At 40.6% G+C, this 21,651-nt stretch overlaps 1 protein-coding gene across 1 annotated transcript in view; it reads right to left on the bottom strand.

The window, feature by feature from the left end:
* FRMD3 (FERM domain containing 3) overlaps positions 1–21,651 on the bottom strand; it is a 126,922-nt gene that overhangs the window by 20,681 nt on the left and 84,590 nt on the right. Inside the window, exons 5-8 of the mRNA XM_044446819.1 lie at positions 14,974–15,071; positions 13,193–13,316; positions 5,460–5,547; positions 3,556–3,644 (exon numbers count right to left, since the gene is read on the bottom strand). Of these exons, the coding sequence (XP_044302754.1) occupies positions 3,556–3,644; positions 5,460–5,547; positions 13,193–13,316; positions 14,974–15,071 (399 nt within the window). The remainder of the gene's footprint in view (positions 1–3,555; positions 3,645–5,459; positions 5,548–13,192; positions 13,317–14,973; positions 15,072–21,651) is intronic.

Below are 21,651 nucleotides of genomic sequence, written 5' to 3'. Positions count from 1 at the left end.
TTGAGTATGTAGCTTCTTGCACTTAAATCCAGTGCAGCTGCATCTATGCTGCAAGGTCACTTTCACAAGCAGACATTAAAGTGAAGTAGCTTCAGTGCTTAATTTGAGACTGGATTTCCCAGGGCAGGAATCTGGAATCAATTTCAAAACATAGCATAATATGGCTCTCAATATAGTAAGCATCTTCCCTTACCGCCCCACCCCTGCACACTAGGAATAAGCCATATCTGCTCCAGGTTAAACACTTACAAAAGTAGAGATACTGATATTTTTTCAGTAGGGAATCCCCATGCTTTCTTGAGATGGATCAGAGGTCAGGAACCAATCATGTTCAGGTAAATTCAGCACCTGACTCAGATGTTGCTTTCTCCCAGAGTAAGAAGATCTGAGATATGAAACAGCCTGAGACTGTGCTGTGATTACCCCTTGATAAGGAATGCCTTAATAAGCCCTGAATCTTCTCTTATATGTGCATGATGCTTGAGGAAGGAAGTGCTTCTGCTCACGTGTTCAGTTTTCTTGCCCTGGTCCTGAAACAGCTCCCTCAGGGAACAACACAACAATAGCACCTGAAAGTTAGCAACTTGATTCAACAAAAGGTTTTAAGCTTCTGCCTCCAGTCCACTCCTCCTAATAGCCACCCTCTGGCCAGAAGAATGAAAGCCTTCCGGGGCAAACCCCTGTGTACATGGATTCCAGAGACTCTGTCTCAGGCTCAAGAGCCCTACATGTTAGGCTCAGACTGTGATTCAGGCCTGGCCATGGTGCTGGACCACAGTTGTTCTCTGGTGCTGCTGGCCTGATGGATTGGCCTGGTCTTTCCAAATCTAAATTGGAACTCAGGCTACTGCTCCAGCTAGTGGACCTGAGTGTGTCCGTTTCATTAAGTGTCCATTTCTTATCACTGAACTACCAGAAGCTCCCCCATCTCAAATCATAGTTAAGCACATTTTAGCCTTTCTTGGATATTTTAAACAGATGCAATTAGTGCTAGGCAGGGCTAAATTTCATATATATACTTTTCTGTCCGAACTACCTCACATAACCCTGCCAAAATCCCTGTTTTCAATTAAACCTGTAATTTTGGCACATGCCAAAAGCAAACATTACCAAAAGGGGGTGCATTTTTTCTACCTTCCCAAGCACTGATAGTCTCAGGAATGGATTAAAAAGTTGGAGGTTCCAGGAACTACAGGGGGTGAGGTGACACTCTGAGATTCTCACTGCGATGGGAAGGAATGTCAGCCGCTCCCTGCTCTGAGCAAAGATCACTTAATATCTTGCTTTGACAGCTGTCATGTCAAAGCCAAGTAAAATAGAAAACCTATTTTAAAACCTCTCTAAGTCCATGTTCAGACCTGCTGCACTTTCACAGTATCTCCCATGACACAGTCCAGGTGAGACTTTCCAATTTTGAAACTGTGGAACTGCACATCACTGCAGTTGCAAAAGTCTGGCTTTAAAAATAATATGAAAAACATTGTGTATATTTGGGGCACTAAAAGAAAAAGGGGTGACTAGGCAGTGACAGCTCCTCCAATGCACCACTTGAGCCAATTGGAGGAGCTGTCACTAGCTTTCATGTCAAAGATCACTGTTCTCAATGTCCAGATAGGAATGGGGGGAACCTGCAGCAAATGAAAAGCGCTGCAATTGCAGCAGGAAGCATCGAGCAGGGAGCCGCTTGGGCACTGGTGGTAGCCTGGAAAATCTTGGCAAGAGCAGTAAGGGGCCTTGCCACTTCCCAGTGTGGTCGATCACCCAGATTTGGATGACTGGGCAGCCCATTGCGAATCCAACAACCCCAGAACAAACCATGGCCTGGCAAGGTGGTTGAGTGCTCTCAAACATTTCACCCTGTGGAAAGCAGTCGGGTTCATAAAGCATGACGACCTAATCTGGCTTGTCACCCATCATGAGTTGCCATGTTGTGCGAACTCAACCTTGACAATGAAAATGCAGAAAAATGAAAGGTTCCAAGTTTCTGAGAGTCGTTGAGCAAGACACCCTTAATGCTCCCTCCCAGTGAGTCCATTTTTGCACTCTCATCATCACCAATTGCTACAACTTCTCAGTTTCCCTCTCCCACTTGCTTGCCTGCCAAGTAGAGTGCCAAAGTTTTTCTACATAAGGCTTTTATTGTGCATCTGCAATTCCTTACTCACACATCTTGATGGGCTCTTTAGACAACTTCATGATTCTGCAGTTTTGCCTTTTTTCAGAGGATGTTTCTCAGGATTTTTTAAAAACTGGGAATAATGTAAGACATTACATTATGTCTTTCCTTTTGCTTCTGTATTTCAGCCATAGCATGTTCCATCAAGAGCAGTGGTGGCAAACCTCTCTGTCGGCATGCGAACCAAGTTGCCCCAGCAGCCGGGCATCAAAAAATAGCACACATGGGGCCATGCACATGCTCGGAAAGGAGTAGCGGCTCCAGGTGATGATGTCACAAGCCGCAACTCATTAGCTGCGACTCGTCTGAGCTTTCGCATGGCCAGTAAGTGTGCTGCAAAGGATATATATATCTATTTCCTTATACTGGCTGTGACTTGTTTTTTCTAAACTAAAACGTTGGTTTTCAGATTTTATCGCAGTGTTGGCACTTTGTGATAAGTAAGTGGGTTTTGAGTTGCAGTTTGGGCATTTGGTCTCTAAAAGGTTCACCATCGCTGGGTTAGAATTAGAAAAACGAGGTGTCCTGGTATGATTTTGAGGGATGGAATGTATTTAGAATGGGCAGAAATGTTGAGCTCTGCAGAAAAAGCTATTCAAGGAAGGCTTTTTCAAAATCACCCCTTTCAATGGTATTTTACTCCTATATTAGGGTTAGGGGAGTGCACCAGGGTAGGGTTAGGCTAGTGGTGGAGAACCTAAGGCATGCATGCCACAGCGGGCATGCAGAGCCCTCGCTGTCAGCACACGAGCCAAGTTTCCCCAACATCGCCCAAGCAGGCGATGATGTCACGAGCCACAACTCATTAACTGCGACTCATCCAAGCTTTTGCATGGCCGGTCAGTGTGCTGCCAAGGATATACATATATTTCCTTGGACTGGCCGTGAGTTGTTTTTTCTAAACTAAAACCTTAGTTTTCAGCTTTTATTGCAGTGTTGGCACTTTGCGATAAATAGGTGGGTTTTGGGTTGCAGTTTGGGCACTTGGTCTCTAAAAGATTCGCCATCACTGATCTGGAGGCTCATCAATGGGAAAGATGGAAAGGAAGCACATTTTGTGGACAGCTTGGATCAGAATTCTGCAATGAAACTGAAACAGATGCAGTGATTAACAGCCTTGTGTAGTGCTCAAGTGGGCAACTGTTCCGCCAGCTCCCCATCGCACTGTGGGGCCAGAGCAAAAGCAGGTGAACAAGTAGTCTGCAGTATTGAATAAGAGGAGCAAGTCCTGAAAGCCTTATCAGTGAGCCACTACTAGCTGATTCCCAGTCATGCCTATGTTTGGCACAGGCCACAGACTTTCTGAGCAATGTTTCCTGGAAGGGAATGCATAAGTTCTACTCTAACATTATAAACAAATGTTCAGGTGAACAGCTCACCATTTTAGCAAATGTATCCTTTTATTTCCCTGGAAAACTACAAATCCTGTGGCTGTGAATCCTAAAAATGTTGTAGTCCCTGTTGAATCCTTAAAGGGAAAACAAACAAAACGAAACAAATTAGAAACATTTAGCAGTGAGTGTAAACATACAAAACATTCCATGTTTAGTAACATATGCAGTATCTCTTTCTGTGAAGGGCAATACGTGCGCATTTGAATTTAAGAGGGTGATCGAGAAGTTTCAGAAAGCTTTCACCTAATGGCATGAGTGGTCCTTTTGCTATTGCTTTCCTAAACACCAAATATACAGAGACATATGTATTAGTTTTGTTTAACAGCAAAATTTGATCTATACAAAACAAACCCAAAAATATACATATTGTAAGTATTATCATAGGATAGTCTTTCATCCCAAAGTGATTGTCATTTCATTATCAGTTATCAGTGCAAATATACTTTTGTGGTGGAAATACTGTATTTTTGGACACTTCATGAAAAGCCAAGCCTCAGTGGAGAAGAAAATCATGCTAGGGAAAGTCAAAGGCTGAAGAAAAGGAAGGCCAAATACGAGGTTGATTGCCTTCATAAAGAAAGTCACAACCTTGAACTTAGACGAGCTAAGTTCTGAATAGGGTTGTCATGGACAGAGCACTGTGGAAGGCTTTTATTCAAAGCGTTCCCATAAGCTGGAGACAACTTGATGGCACATAACAACAGGGGTAAGAAGGCAGGCAATTGTGATGAAGCTTCATACCTTAACAGGGGTACCATGTGTTTTGCAAAAATAATCAAGTGACTTCTCTCTTTCCTGATCACGGATTCTTATATTCAAATGATTGTTCATGCTGCAATATTACACCCTCTTGCTTGGCAGTAAGTTCCACTGAACTTAGAAGGGCTTATGTCTGAGTAGACACTTACAGAATTGCACCCTAGCTATAGTTACTGGGCCTGTTATGATATGATGCTGCATCACACATAAAATATTTACCATGGAAATATAGCCAAGGGCCTTTTCTTTCCCTAGTTCTCTGTTTGCTGAAGCTGGATTTGTTTCAGAGACCAGCTGGAGGGGAGGCATTTAAATGACATGGGAAGGGGGCATTTGCAAGACAGAACTGGTTGGTTGCACATGGCTTCAGTGAATCCCTCCAGCCCACAAAATTTAAATGTCCACCCCCACACTCACACCTGCAAATTAACACAAGGAAAGAAGCCATCTACTTTGGCCCTTAGACTGCAGCTTGGAACACCATCAATTAATAGACACATAAGCAGCATTAAGAGAGTCTATTCTGTCTGACACTATGCAATTATTGTGGAATCAACAAACCACTTAAACTAGCACTCTTACTGGCTCAGTGAGCATTGACATAAATAGATTAAGGATAAGAAAAACAATTTCTGTCCTGGATCTCTGTTTATGCCCAGTTTTGTTATATGCAGCCAATTATGCATCTTTATAGTGCCTACGCAAAATACTAGCCCGAAAAACAATATAGGAACACCTAAATTAAAATAAAATAGATCTAGGAGCAGGGGGCAAGACAAATTTCCTCACAAAGCCTTTACTGTACTGTTTTAAATATATACCCAACTCAGGCGTCCACTACAAAACAGCATTGGTTAGCATACTGGATTACATGATGTAACATATTACAATAATGGCTCTTTATTTGCTAATAAAATGGCCAAGCCCCAGGATGTTTCCCTTCCCTTCTGGCATGTGCCTTTCTGCATACAGCAACTTCCTATCAACATTCCTCCCACAGGCTTACTGCACAAGAAGTGCTGCACTCGTGGAAGGGATGCACTTGTAGGGGAGGGCCTGGATCAGATCTTAAATACAAAAAATACTAATTGTGTGTGTGTGTGAGAGAGCGAGAGAGATTGATTTTTTACCTTGCAGGGATGGGGATCAACTCCATAGGTTTCTAAAGAATGTGCTTTCAATAATAAATTAAACTCGGCAACAGCTGGATTCTGACCCCTAAAAATCACACAAAGGAAAACAGCATGTGAGAAAATGCAAACAGTTTCAGCCAAAAATATTCATTGTCAGAGGGAGAAATAAGAGATGTTGTATATGATTCTGCTGCTACTCTGCCATAGCACTTAATCCTTTTGGATTAAGTTTAGATGCTTTGGACATATTTTTGTGACTCCAGTGAGCTGTGCAGTTAATCATGGGCTATCACGTATCTTTCAAATATTTGCTATCTTTTGTGATACATGAACAGAGCAGTTGGAACTTGATAGGAAATAAGCTACAGTGTTGGTTTCCATGATCTGCTTCCTAAATTCATTTAAAATAATCACTTGGATTACAGCGCATTCCTTCCTGTTCTGGAGATTGTCAAGGATATGAATGAGAAGATTTTAGTCTTTGCTGCATTTTGACTACATGGGATTCTGTCAGCATTTTTGTGATGCATCTGAAAATCCAGTGCATATTTGTTTTTACTTATTTAAGATATTTCCATTCCCTTCCTCATTAACAAATTCCAGAGTGGTGTACAAAGTTCATTGTAGTCCATACCATGCAAATCTGCTGCTCTAGTGAACGTTTAAATCCTGCATTATTCAAGAAATAAGTATATTCGGACTGTGAGATAAACCTGCTTACTTTGCAAATGAATAAATTCTTTGTGATATTGATAGTGTGAAGACTGCCCAAGAAATTAGCCATAGTTTAGGGCGGATAAAATTGCTAGAAACTATACAGTTACCAATAAATGAAAAGGGAACCTTTCCATTGGAACCTTCCACATCTTAGGTTACATGTGTGGAACCATGACACTGGTGGCCTTCTGACCTGACTACAAAGAACAGTCTAAATTCAAGGGGCTCTGAGCCATGTTGTTAAGGTTTTCAGATTAATGAGTTAACAAATCTGTTTCTACCCTTGGGATTCCTTCTCTTCAAAATAGCTAAGTCCATGAAAATTTATTTTCAAAGGCAGCATTAATTTAGAAAAAGAAAGAAAGGACTTTGTGCCTTGGGTGCTGTGTTGAAACCGCCTCTAGATATATATGTGAAAAGTACAGATATCTCTTCTGGGTGAAAGACATGGTGTGCAAAGCTTAACCTTACTAAGGACTGGTGGAGAACAGGAAGGAGTAGGAAACAGTTTCATTAATATCCATTGTGGATTCGTCTGCATTTAGGTTCGTGCATCCAGCAAGGGATAATCATGCTGGTTGTAATTAAAGCCAAGAAAAACTGTTGAAATATTCTAATACAGGGATTCGGGAAACAGCACTTTCAGTGCCTACTCCCTAGTATCTCAGTCTAAAGAGAATCCAAGTATCAGGGCTAGGAAGACTCTGGAGAATCACTGCAATTCAGATGGCAGTAATGAATAAAGACACTAAATTCATTAGCTGTTAAGGAAGAAGTCATTTCTAAAGTGTAAAAACAATTAGCCGGCATCAATTTGGAGTCTAGCATTAGTTGCATAAGGGGTTATTTCTGACCCCAGACAAAAGCGCATCAGGCAAGGGGAATATTGCATGTGAAAGGCCTTAGTCTAAGTGAATGTACCCCAAGGAGGTATGACTCAGTATGAGAATGCTGTCAGATTTCCACTAGCAGATATAATTTTTTCTACTAGCAGATATAATTTAAGATTTCGTTTTTCCTGCAGCAATGCATAACAATAAAATCAATAAAATCTGTGTAACGATACTTGATCTGTCAGCCTTCAATCTGCATAGTAATACAAACTTAATTTAAACTACTAATTTAAACCACTACAAATTTAAACCACAAACCACAAAGCCTACAAATTTAAACCAGCATAAAAAAGCTTTCTCTCAATGGCTCTTAATTCTGTTTGCTGGAAGTTTTCGCTCCAATACTTGGCTCCCAAAACAGACTAAAATGTCCTGTAATTAAGCTCCTTTCATGCCCTTCTTTGGGAACAAAAGTACTCTACAGAATTGTTCTTATAAAAATGCTGGGACATTTTGTTACCCCAGGCATGCGCTGGTTTATAAAGAAAACTGAAAGTTGTAGATGTATTTTACTACCACCCTGAAACATAGTGAAGGGCGGGATATATAAAAACTTTTTTTAAAAAAAGCTTTAAATACTTTGATTTTGACAATATTCTGGTAGGATCAGTTACTCCAACATGCAGGATGAAGGGAGGTTGTCTTTCTGGATAAAATACAAATTTCCTACAGACTCCACTGAACTAGGCTTCTGGAGGAGCATAAAAAGAAAACCTAAAAGAGTTTCAAATATACTTAGGTATCAGAATGGAAGAGTTCTGTTTCTGATCTACTACAGACTTGCCATACTAATTGAATGGAAATCAATCAGTAAAACTTACTAGACAAACAGTGAAATCTTACACCTATTGGGCAGAAGTAAATCCCACTAGATTTAATCACACTGCTCCCTGGTAATTGCAGTGAAAAATATTTTTGTCTAATAACACATTTCAATGAGCCACTTTATTAAGGATGCAATCCTATGCATCCCTCGAAAGGGACAAGACCCTGCAATTTCCAGCATGGCTGTCTGTGGAGTGCTAAGAATTATGGGATTTCTTCTGTCTAAACCTGAATAGGATTGTATCTTAAGGCACTAATATAGGATTACCCATACAGGTCCCAGACATGGTGCCTGCAAGTAATTTGTTCACATGGACTTTCCCTGCTCTCTCTGCAGCCAAATGTACCATGCTACAGTGGGTGGAAGGATTTGGCTGACTCCTGAAGGCTGCTTGCAAACCCATTTTTACAGCTTTGTAGAATACAGAGTTGAAATAAGGAATTTACTGCCACAGAAGTGATGATGGCCACCAATTTAGGTGGCTTTAAAAGGAGGCTGGAGGAGGCAATCAGTGGCTACTAGTCTTGCTGTCCATTATGGGAGGCCACATGCATACACCAGCTGTTGAGGAGCAGTGGTGGGTAGAGGTCTTGTAGTCATCCTTCTAGAGGGATCCTTGGACTAGCTGGTTTGCCACTACGTGAATGCAGAGCTGGACTGGATGGACCATTGCTTTGAACCAGCATGTCTGTTCTTATATTCTAACTTTTCACCACTGTTTTCTCATACCAAAGAAATTCACAGCTCTGACAGGGCGAGATGTCTTTGCCTCACTTGCAAGTAAGAAGACATGATTTTACTGCACTGTAAAGTACCTGTGTCAGAGTGGAAACTAATGCCATTTTCCTCCCCTGCATACCAACCTGATGCAAGCTGCCAAATACACATGGCTAGTCAGTGAATAGACCTGCCAGCTACATGGACCAACTTACACAGTAAATAAGCAGGGAAGAAAAACTTGATACAGTAGGTGAAACAAGGTGTCCCAGCAAAGACACAGTTACAAACAGTCACCAAAAATCCCTTAGTCACTAGAAAACCATTATGTAATGTGAAGGGGGGCAGAAATTTATCAGCAGAAGTTATTGTTAGGCCAGACATCAACCTAATCCCAATTCAAACTTTTCAAAACTTATTCAACAAGAAGGCTTTCCCTGCTCTCTGGACGAGTCTAAAGAATTCAGTCCAAAAGCTATTTAATATCCTACTTGCTTATAGCTCCACTGAGAGGTCAGCAGCTGAGCAGGAGTCTTATTAGTGTGAGGGAGGAAATACTGTACAGTGTTTGCTGACGCGGAAGGCTTGGAATCTGGGACAGCTGTTGGTCTCACACATGCATTAAAAGGAAATGTAGAAGTTGCAAGGATCAGAGTAGAGAACTGGAATGAAAAGTGGACTCAAAAGTGGGTACATGGAATGCAGAGACATGGCAGCAGCTAATATGAACTGCTTCAAATAGTACACCTTCACATTAAATTCATCTTGGCAAAGTATGAACTTCACAGAGATCTTTCTTTGAAGAGGAATAAGCAGCATTTCAACAAGCTAAAATTACAGCACTTTCAAATGATTCAAATAAAAAAGGTGTCACTTTACCATCTGTACTACAGAACTCCTTCAAAAGAGAGATTGATTTTTCATAACCTGAGTTAGTTACAAACTGGGAAGTTCTATCTCTGTAAAAAGACATAGGAGACTTAACTTTGCTATTTTTCAAAACTTAATCACAACTTAATACAGAGAATACAGCAAGAACTTAGAAACAAAGACTCTTGCAGACTTGTTATCGCCATGTTAAAATGCCAACATGATCATATATTTTCTTAAGTGGAACAATACCACAATAACATATTATAAATCAATAAATAGATTAGAGTCACCCCCAATAATTTACAACTTATGTATTTAATACCCAATTGAAAAGGTTTCTGTGAGTGACTGAAGTTTCAATATGCAAACAGAAAATAAAGTAAGAGTTTCCAAAGAAATTACTGCACACTGTGTGTGACCTAACATTGAAGTGCACTGTGTAAAGTGTGAAGTTCTGTCTGCTCCTGCATCTGTGATGGCCCATTCGCACATGCAAGCCACCCATCCCCAAGTCAACTCCTACTAATAAAACTGGAAGGCTCCACTACATGACTACTACAACCCCGCATGAAGAATCTAAGAAACAAATCCAGCTAGACCAAGTATGAGTGGATGGATGTGTTTGTCTTTCCAGTGTTGTGTGTTTCATATGAGAGTTTGCTTCCTACACTGTTGCCTGTTATTTCAATTCACTATTTCCTTATCAATTCATGCATGTGAAATAGAGCTTATAAACAGAGAACATATTTTGCCCTATTTTCCTCTGCATCCCCTGGCAAATTGTTTTTCCAGATGTGCCAGAGTCTGCCACAGCAGCTTTCCATGTTTATTGGTCTACACAGAAATTTAGCATGATTAGAATTTAAATACTTGTTCAATCAGAACAAGTAGAACTGAATGAAACATCAAGTCATATTCCATGCTTCAATCTCAATTTGCAACACTTGCCTGCCAACATCTGTTTCCTGACTTCCTCTTTTCCCTCTATCATGAGTATGGCACGTTTCTTGTAAGTTGCCATGATGGCATGAAAACCAGGAAGGCTGCATGTCTGCTAAGACCTTCACTTATCATACAAAATGTTTTAAATCAGAGTACTACTCCATTACTCTTCACTAAGGTGAAGCAAGACCACTGATGTAGAGCTTACGAGAACTGTTTAAGCATTCCGCTAAAGCTGCTGAGTGTCTTCTTTCACCCTCTTTTTAAAAATTTAAAGTCATGTTCAGAAAAAAGTTGATCAAAAAGGTTACATTTCCATAAAAAATTGATAGTATTTTCACCACCCCACTAAAGACAGCAGATGACAGGGACACCATACCATTCATTTGTGCTAGTTAGTCTAAACAGGCCTTCTCAATAAGGCAAAATGAGCCATCCAACCATTGGACCTGTCACAATGTGCTGTTGGCTACATCCCAGACCTTTGCTCCATTGTTCGCAATAGTACTGGCAAAGAACACAATTAAAAATGAATTCAGCTAATAGGACTTTAAAAAAATTGATCAGAAGGGGTCTAACATGGCAGGCATGGAATGTATAGGATGAATGGATACAGTTGTCTGACCTGAAGCAACAGCTGCCAGCTTACCCAGGGAGCCAGGGTGCCAGGGCTGCAGCAGACAACATCTGCAGTGGCTGCTGCTGGACCATGAAGCATGGCAGCAACCTACTGTCACCCGTTCCCTGGAGCCATTCACCTGACTCTCAAAGAGAGGGTCTGTCATCAGAACATCCTTAGTTTTTCAAACACTTCTTTCCACTTGAGCAGTTTTACCCTGAAGTAGTACCTGGAGAGGATGACTTGGAAGTCACCTTATTCAACTCCAACCTTGCTTCAGAAAATCCAAAGTTTCTTGCCTATCCATTGAATATCACTGGGAAGTCAACAGATGGCTATAATAGTTTGGCGGTTTTAACAGAATTAGATGAATTCTGCAGACACTGCTGCCCCATTCTGTGAACAAAAATATGAGCCCTAGCAAAATTATTCCCTAGCTGCAAGCTAAAGCTCTTAGTGAGTAGTTCTGATAGAGCAGCTGGGTTGCACACAGAAGGTCTGATCTGTGGCTTCACCAGGTAGAGCAAGGAAAAAGTCCCTCCTGAAAACTTGGAGGGCTGCTGACAATCAGTATTAACAATCCTGGGCTGGATGGACCAAGGCTCTGGCTCTCTCTAAGACAGCTTTGCATGTTCTTACTTTCCCTCTTCCACTTCCTCCACCCTCATGTTTTCTTGGTATGGAGAGTTTGGGGGGGAATTAATCCAGTGTTGCAAGTATGCTGCCTGTCTCTCTGTGTCTGTTGGATCTCCAGAGTTTCAGGAGGACCCAGATTAAGTTCAGGGCAACTCAGAAGACCCACTGGAAGAATCCTTTATCTGACTGAGTGGTCAATTTGATTCAAGAATTTATTTGAATCTGATGCATGACTCAAGTCATTATGTAAATCTCTTCAGTACAATCTAAGTTATCTTTCAGTCCTCCTAGCATATAAAGTGCACAAATTAACAACAGAAATATGTGCTGGATGCTTGTCTCTACTACCTTTAAGCAGGCTTCCTCTGTTATGAGCACAATTTATCACGACCTGACTAAATTCCTGCCATGCTCTAGGTCAATTAATTCATTTGTCAACACAACAGCTAAATAAAAATCTGTGTTTTTGAAACAATATTCCATTGCAGAGTTTCGCCTACTGCATAATAATATGTTACTTTTGATATTTCAGTAGTTCATGATACCTGAAGAGGGCATACTTTGCCCTAAGCAGTATTTTTATCTCCAAAGACAACAGAAAGATATTTGCCACCTTTATTCTAGGCTCAGTTTTATTAACTGTCAAGTTAAGAGTCAAGTCAAAGTGGGGAATGTTCTGCATATAAACTACTACATGAAAGACATGAAATGTGATTTCTGTCTCTCATATACATTACATGGAGAAAGGGACAAAGAGAGAATGAATTACATTCAAAGAAACAGGCTCCTGCCAGGGAAATAATGAAGCCATAAGAAACCAATCTTGGAGGTTTCACAGAAGAAAACTAACTAATTTTGTTTTTCATCAAGAAAAAGTAAAAATTACTACCAAGAAGTATAGAAATTCTAAAATAGGTCAGTCTAAGTGTTGTGATTACATGTGGCCCCCTTTCTTGTGCCTTCTATGCTTGTACAAGCTGAGAAAAGAAATGCTTTCTTATCGTCTATTATTGTTCTATAAACCATAACAATGGGTGTAGGGAACCTATGGGTTCTATCTAATACTGCCACTCCACTGAAAGAAGCAGTTCTATCAGGGGAAACGGGAGGGGGTAATCCCCCCCACCCCACATCCATGCACCCTGTTCAAAATCTGCACTGGAAGCCTGGAAAGCCTTCCGAAACAGATTGTCAGGCTGCAGTGAAGATGAGAGATGGAAGAAGTCCTGTTGCACTAGCAGACTTCTAGAGTATGAAACTGGATTTAATCTTTGATGCACACATACGTTTGTGTTAGATTGTGGCTATAATGCAGTGTCAGCTCAATAAATGACTTGCTTTTGGATAATAATATATGTTGCACATCTTCTGACTTTTAAAGTTTTGTACAGAATTTTACTCTACTGACCCTTTAAATATATAGGCTCATAGTTTGAAAACAGAACCTCCTCCAGAAAAAAGCACTAACAAACAATAGTTACATCTTTTAAGCAGTATTCTAAATTACCTGAATTCGTTTTTATGTATTTCAGCTATTTTTCTTTCAAGCTTTTGTGACTGTTTGGGGAAAATCTTAAAGTTACTGACATAATTGTCCACATATTCATCAGGATCGTAGTCTCCAAGTTCAGCTGTACAGGCAAAGATATAAAGAGTGAGGAGAAGAAACAAATGCACAGTCACTTAAAGAAGCAATTAATTTAATTTAATTATTAAATTAAATTGCTAGTCACCAAAAATAAACTGTAGGTTAATTTGTACTGATGAATTTATAAATGGGCTTCTGTACATAATCTTAAAGTTCTGGTGCTTACCTTTAAAGCCACATACAGTTTGGAATGTGGGTACCTGAAATATCACTCCAGAACATGTTTGTACTTTAAGGTCATCTACACAAGTTCATCTCCAGGGGCCCCTGCTTTTGGAGGTTAAGAAGGGGGCCACCAGCGAGGGCCTTACCATTTATGGTGCTACACTTTGGGGGAGGGTCATCTGGTGTTAATGATCATGTCTTCTCAGCACCAACATTTTTTTATATCCCTGGGCCTTTCAAAACAGTGTCCACAATGATGTGTTTTAATTGTTCTCCTGGGTTTTACTTATTTATTACTTGGTATAATTGTCATGATTACATTTATGTTTTGTTATCCATCCTAAAAACACCAGTTCTGAAGGGCAGAGTTTATATTTTCGGAATTAATAACCAAATTAGCATAATTTGCCATATTTGGTAGCCAATCACAGAGTTGAAAAAGAAAGCAATCTGATTCTACTTATCATTACATAAAGGGCCCAAATCAGCCTAGTTATCAATCACCTTTAACAGGAGTTCTTTTGTTGAATTTATTTAAATATATTTTTGCTTTTCAGTTTTATTAAAAACCCTCATGGTGGATTCCAATTTAAAATAAGCCATGACTGTGTTCATACAACCATGTCTTGCCTTAGTAAGCTGAGATATGAATTAGCCTTTTGTCTACACATGCAGTTGTTGTTGTTTTTGTTTCGCCCTTCACACACATGGAATAAGTTATAGCTTGAGGTTGGCTAATATCTAGGCTTGTCCCAAAGCTGTGTTAAACCAAAGCTTTTTGATGACATTCAACAGGAAACTCTGGTTAATGGAAGACTTCCTGGCTGTTTTATTCACTCACATGGAGGGAAAAGTGAAGGGGGTGCAAATACAGTCAAAAGGCATGCTCATATCTTGGCTTCATTTAAACCTTCCCTCTATAAATATCATTAACACAGAAGCACGTCCAACTTATGAAATACCAGATCTATAAGTCACACATAAAACAGTATAGCTATCATAAAGCTAACAAGGTATTAAAGTTCATACACAGCTGTTCCTTACCGAGGAAGCATTAAAAGGGCAGAAGCATTCACCTTACCAACTGGGTTACTCCCATGCAAAGAGAGGCAGAAGCCCTGTTGACAAGATATATCCAGACAATGAATATGTGTAGGGGGTCCAGGCTTGTGCTTGCAGCCTCCACACATTCAATGGAAATGGTGAACAGAACCTACATGCAGGAGTGATTCTGTTCCTGAACAGGCCCAGAGCTAGAGCCTGCACTTCTACCAAATTACATTTGGCTTGGATCCAAACTAAGTTAATGATGTTTCTGTCCCACTGAAATTAGGCGAATTTAATCATGTAACTAACTTAGCCTGGATGTGATCCAATTCATTTTGTAAAACATGCACGACGCTTTTGATATTACAGAGAATATTTCCAGCCAAGATCCTGCAAGAAACTCCCACTGCGCTGTTCATTTGACTTACCTTGGACGATGCATGCACCCAAGTAGGCAGCATCAGAAAATGCACACAGCAAACGGCCATGGAAAATATCTCTTTTGATTTGTAGATATAAAAGGTACCTGCATTTTATAGGAAAAATACTTGTATATTTCTTTATTTTCATTTAATCTCTTTAGATCACTCTAGATAATGCAAGGTCTCTATTGAAACATTGTAGAAAATAAAATTTACAATGCAATCCTTATTCACAAGTAACTTTCAGCAGGGCCTACTCCTAGGTGAGAGGGAACAGGACTGTAATCTTAGTCTTATACATTCAGACTGCTAGCAAGAACACAGATACTTATTATTTCCTCTCCACTTATCAATCCATGTTCCAGTTTAAAATAAACCCTAAATATAACACAAAGGTTAGGATTCAGTTTTGTCATTCTGTATGTGATATCGATACTGCTGGAAGACAGGACTTCTCTCTGCAGCCCCTGCTCTCCACCCACAAATCTGCTTGGGAGCAGCAAAGCTGGATCCAAGACTGCTAATATTAGGTTCAAATACAGCTGAGTTGTAATATCCAACATGTACCACTTTTAGTACATATGTGCCATGAAAGGATTCACTATGTTATTGGCACTGACAGAGGATCTCCAGGAATAAATGCATTCTTTTCCCATGCGTGCACACAGTATTCCTCTTCTAGTAATTTTCCTAGACATTTAAAATAGAAGTTTGCCATGCAATTCATGTCAAAATGCATACAACGCACTTTGTGCCTAAGATTAAGACTGACATGTAATCAACCAACATACTTTTAATACCAACAACAGCTGTAGGACACTTAATTCTTGGAGGGTCAATTTTTCGCTTTCTTGACATTTCCTGCTCAGAATTACTTCCCTGATTATCTTTCCCCTCCCATTAGAGGAAAAAGATACTGGCACCTGCATCCTCTCTAGGTACAAACAAGAGCTTGAGGAGCAGATGCTTTGAGAAGTAACTGTAACAGAACAACCAACAGAACAACCATGGGTGAGACCTGCAGCCCCGAACTGCTTGGCAAGAGTGCAGAATTCCATTTCTGCTCCTTCCAAAGGACGGTGGTGACTGCCACTGCCAGCTGTACACAAAGTGCCCAAACTGTGCTTTGGAACAGCTGGCAGAGGCTGCCCACCTCCACACTGCTATTGCCAACTAATTTCAAGGGAGAGTTTCACCCTTCCCCAAGCCCACAGAGGGGAGGAATAAAATGGCAAAGTTGCTGTTAGATATCCTTGCAGACTGTCCAGAGTTGACCTGACAAGCTGCTAGCAAAGATGGCAGAGATCTACTCCTTGTGCCACATTGACAAAGAAGAGGGGACATATTTGCCAGCAGCTGGAGAAGTCTACTGTTGAACTAACAGCAAGGATGGACAAAACAGCCCCTTTCCTGGCTAAAGATCCCTTGTGTCTTTGCTTTCAACAGGTAGAAGCCTAGGCAATGTTCAGAGGCTCTGCCCTCCCACACAAAGCTCATGGAAAGCCTGCTGTATGGGCTGAGACATGGGCAGTGGCTGGACAGGCAGAACGCCAGGACCAGGGTGCTGGTGTGGGACCAGATCCTGCAGCTTAGTAGGGCTAGAGGCTGGTGGCATGGTCAGCAGTCCAGGGTCAAGGCTGAGGCAGCAGGCACTCCAATATTACACAGACGAGAGAGGGAGCATGGTCCTGGAACACTCCAGTGGTTTGATGCCAGGGAAAGAGTCGTGCAAGGGTGTTCCAGACAAGGGACTAAACAGAGCAAGGCAGGAGCAGACTGGAGTAATGCAGGAATGAGGTACAAGGCATGGTGATGCAAAGGCCAGAGCACAAGAGAGTCCTGAAGACTACCTGCATTGCTCTGGCAAAGAACAGCAGTGCCAGAAAGGCTTTTATGCTGGTCTTCAGGATCTCCAGCCACACTGCATAACTGCTCCTCAATTGTTCCCTGCAAGAGCCTGCAAGGGTGCTCCTGGTTCTGCAGGCACTTGCAGGGTCACTCAGGCCTTGATCCTGACACCTACTAGCAAGAGTCTTCACTTATGGTGTTCTTTCCTTTTGTCCTCTATGAGGGAGGAACTCTTGCTCTTTGTCCTGATCTTCTGGAACTTTGGAAAGGGCAAAAGTGCATCCTACCCCTTTTTAAAAGGGAAGTAGAGTAGTCTCTTTAGAGACATGACATGAAATGTAAAGGGGCATCTGCACAAAACTAGTCTGCAGTTGCAGCTGTCAGAAGGAGGACACCATGCTTCCCCACAGTATTCCCTGGAATAACCACCTGAAGAGGGAAGAGAGAGACTGAGAGAGAGAGAGGAGTTAAGAGAAACACCCATAATGAGCCTGATGATCCATTTGAGTCACTATAGGTACTCTGCAAAACTGGGCAACATGCCATGGTGAAACCCACAGAGGGCTGTTGTTAAGGCCAGACAAGGTCATAGCAAAGTGCTTTTGAAATGGAGCAAATTGCAAATCAGATAGGATCAGGTTAGAAGGATATACATCCCAAATCCCACTTGTATATGCAAGTCACTTTGGACCCTAGCCCTTATCCAGAAATTACATCAGAGTTCAAAGGTCTTTTTGGTGTGGTACAGTTCTGAAGGTTACCACTGTTGTGCTCCATTTGTAATTGCTGTTTTAGTGGCATCTTAATGTAATATTTGGTCAGACACAGTTCATTACATTTCTTCCAGAAATTCACATTGCTTGAGTATTGGTGGTTCTCAAGAGAGAAAATTTGTTCCATCCAGTGAACTGATTCAAAAATCCTTAATCCACAATGACAATCTGTAAAAAGAGTCTGCAATATAATCACTTTGAAGCACAGCACCAGCCTCTAAATCCAGGAACTTTTAATAACAGTTTCTAGCTGTGCAAATCAGTTTGTGCTACCTTGGGAATGACTCGAAGCTCAAGAGCAAACCTAAGAAACTGTGTTTATGTTCTGGTGAACGCTGATACAAATACCGTGGAGACACATTTAATGCTTCCATCTTAGAACCTGTTATACACTTCAGTTTTCAAAAAAATAGACACACTGGATGTCCTCTCACCATACATTGTTCAAGGGCTGAATTAAAGGATCAAGTGTGAGATAACACTTTTTATTTTATTTTTTTACAAAGGATAAGTAGAGGTGACATACATTATTTTGTTGACTTGCTTCTGACTAAGAAAAGTAGGCCTCCAAAACCACATTCCTTTTGAATACAGTCTGTACACAGTTGGAACTAGAAGTATGGATTAAAGGATGGGGGGGGGGCAACCTATGCTAAAGCAAAGTTTCCACTCCTATATCACATCCATGGATGTGTGTGTGTGTGTGTGTGTGTGTGTGTGTAGGCAGACATCCTCTTCATTTCACAGACTCCCTCCCATCTGGAAATTCCCACAATTCAAAACATACGCCCATCCAGATCCTAATGTTACATATAACATAACAGGTTACTTGCTCATTAACTGATTTGTTTGTTTGCTTTTGTACTCTGGAATTTTCACGAATTCCAAAAATGTCAGCTTGAAAAAAGCCTCAGAAATCATGTTAGGCAAAAGGGGGAAAGATATTCTGACTGACTCAGTTTTATTATTAACCCAATTCTTTCAACCCCTCCCCCGTCGCCCCAACAAAAAAGAAAAAAACCACCTTAGGCTGCAATCCTAAATGCTCTTACTAGAAAGTAAGCTCCAATGAACATAATTAGCTAACTTCTGAGTAAACATGAATAGGATGGTGCTGTTAGTCATCTAGAACAATATATTAGAAAAGAGCAGTTCTTCACATATTCATATGATCTTTAAAGCAAAGTCAGATAAAGATTTTTCTGAATTTGGTTCCTGAGTAAAAAAAAGGCTATAAAATGTCAATGCATCCTTTGTGAACATATGCATAGTATCATATATGAATGACACCCATTTCTAGATTTTGTACAGTTGTTCATGTATAATTAGCAAGCAAAAGACATCATTTGCCTTGTCGGGGTGCATGTGTACTCCAGTAATAACTTCCAAGTACAAAATACAGCGTATTAAGCAGACCCCCAGGTGGCAACCAATTCTTATCTGATCTTAACTCTCCAAGCACCCCAACTCCACTCTAGATTTGCCTGATCATAATTAAAAATCATAGCGCTTTATTTTTATCTCACTGCATTGTATTATGAAGGTAACGGATTCAAAATTTGCTTTGCCAACACACATGTCAGCTTGTTACCATTTGGATGTTAACTGGAAAATTAAGTTAACAATTTCCATATGAAAAGCACTTTGAATCATAGATACAGGAGAACAGTTCTGTGCAACATTTTGCACTCTTTAAATCCCACTATCAATGCTGCATGCAATTTACAGAGCTAAAGATAAAACAGAAATATAACATTCATGCTTCTGATAAAAATATTTGACTTTGCAGTCACTTCCCCCCAAATGTTTAACTCGATTATACAATACTCTGAAAGATCTTTACCACCCACAGAGAAAAATGCTTAATTGGCACTGTCAACAAACAGTGAATTGCTATGCATAGTGTGCTGTCAAAATAAATAAACATGTTTCTGACAAAGCTTCTCTCTAGGAATGTCAAGGAAATATATTTTCATACAGAAGCGATTTGAAATAATGGTACCCTTGACAAAAATAATTTATAATGCCTCCAGTGAAAACAGAATGCTGAGTTGTTTCCTAAACAAAAATAAACTTCCACATTTCCATTTATGAAAAATACTAACAACCAGAAATAAGCAACCCAGTAACCAGTTGCAATAGGTAAAATCTAAAAATATTAAGCAATATGAAATCTCAGAAAAAATCTAACTGGGAAGATATATTACTTGAAGGAGTTGGGAAAGAGTTTACATAGATAGATACATAGTTTTTGGCTTGTTGGAGCCCATAATAGCAGCTGTAACTACAACTTGGTGAAAAAAGACAAGATGCCACTTACAGTCCTCACCATTTTAAAATGAATTAATAGAAGGGCCCATAGCAACAAACAAACAAAGAAAAGGGGTGTCATTTAATGGCAGGAGCTTCCATTCATCAAGCACTTTTAGATATATGAGTATGCTGATGACAAGCAAGATCGTGTTCACTGTCCCTTTTTTCCGCTCTCATGTTTTCATTCTTCCTTTGTGAACAGAGCTTATGCGCAATAGGAATGTGCATTCATTTAATCTGGAAAAAGTAAATATGAAAATTCCCCATTGTTGGAAAGAGAGCTATCAACTCTGTATTTAATAATTATAAATAAATAATAAACATGAATTAAAGTTAATCCAAATTCATTCCAAATTAAAGTTGCATTATTTCAGATTTCTCCTTCATGTATAATTTCACTCAAAACCTTTTGGTAGAATGTAATAGTTTGCAATGCATTACGTTGGGGGGGAGTTGAAAAATATTTAACAATGGATGGGTTTACATGGCAAGGCAAACAACCCTGCACAGTTTCTATGGTGTGTGGATTTTTGCCTGATTTTCCTGATCAGATGAGCATGAGGTTGCCTCGATAGCAAAGTTTATGTTATCCTCACTCCGTTGCTCCAGCCTCATAACACATCCCAACAGCTCCTAAAAACAAACTTCCCGTCCTTTACCCCTCTTTGCCTATGGACCACAGCAGCTTCTTTCTGATTGGCCACTTGAGCTCCTAAGGCAGGATCCTCCTCCCATGTGTACCTGGATATCTGCAGCACTTCCTAGCTCCTCAGCCTGAAAAACTGCAGGAAGTGCCCTTGAAGAAGCTTCAAAGGGTTCTGCCCCCACTTTCCTCTGTCCCCTGCATCATCTCCTCATCAGAATCTGGAAAGTCAGCAAAGAGATACTGCCCTGCCCCCGTTTCCATGCCAGCAATGGTAGAATGTCAATTTCAGGTCCAGACAACTGAAGAAGCTATGGTGAAATGGATTCTATCCAGGGTTTTAGGTAACTAATCCTACCACACAGAAACTATGGACCCGTGGAGCTGGGTCCAGCTGACAAAACAAACCCACAATGGTAACAATTCACCATGGCTTCTTGTGTCCTGTGAACCTGCCCAATGAGTTCACATGATGCCCAATGGGCAGGTTCACACATCACAACAAACAATCATGAATGGTCACCGTGATGGTTCTGACATCCAATCATTATTATTTTCTCCCAGCATTGGCTTTCTTCCAGCAAGTCCTACCTCCCCTCCTGACATGCATCTCAGGGGCCATCACTCCCTCTTCATATAGGCAACCAGTTCATAATTGTCATGCTGAGTGCTCCTCTTCCCTCCTCCTGCAGGAATCTTTAAACCTTTCTCTGCTTTGGGATTTGTGTGTTGCTAGCAGGCACCGGGACGAGAGATCAGATGACTCAAGTGGCTGCCTGTTTTGCCATTCATGTCAAGTGACTCTATAGTTTTTATAAAAAGGTACCCCTAGTTCAGATGTCACAAGAAACAATCATGTTAGGGTCAACCCTAACCCTAACCCTAGACCAGATCATTACATAATGACAATCGAACAATCAATGGTTGCTTGTGCCATGCAAGCCTAGTCAAAATGTGAAAAGTTCAGTTTGGGCAGGACACTAAGGTCACTCTAAAAACAACCAGCTAGTTCTCTAGTGTACAGGAAGAATGTATTGCTAATTCATACCCTAAAATCGCCCATGATCTGAATAGTGTTCTTCCATATCATACCACCACCAGCTTGTC

Source organism: Varanus komodoensis, unplaced genomic scaffold (assembly GCF_004798865.1).
Source record: "Varanus komodoensis strain SLA01 unplaced genomic scaffold, ASM479886v1 scaffold5, whole genome shotgun sequence".
NCBI lineage: Eukaryota > Metazoa > Chordata > Lepidosauria > Squamata > Varanidae > Varanus > Varanus komodoensis.
The sequence above is the reverse complement of the archived record's forward strand: the minus strand, read 5'-3'. Positions and strand labels throughout refer to the sequence as shown.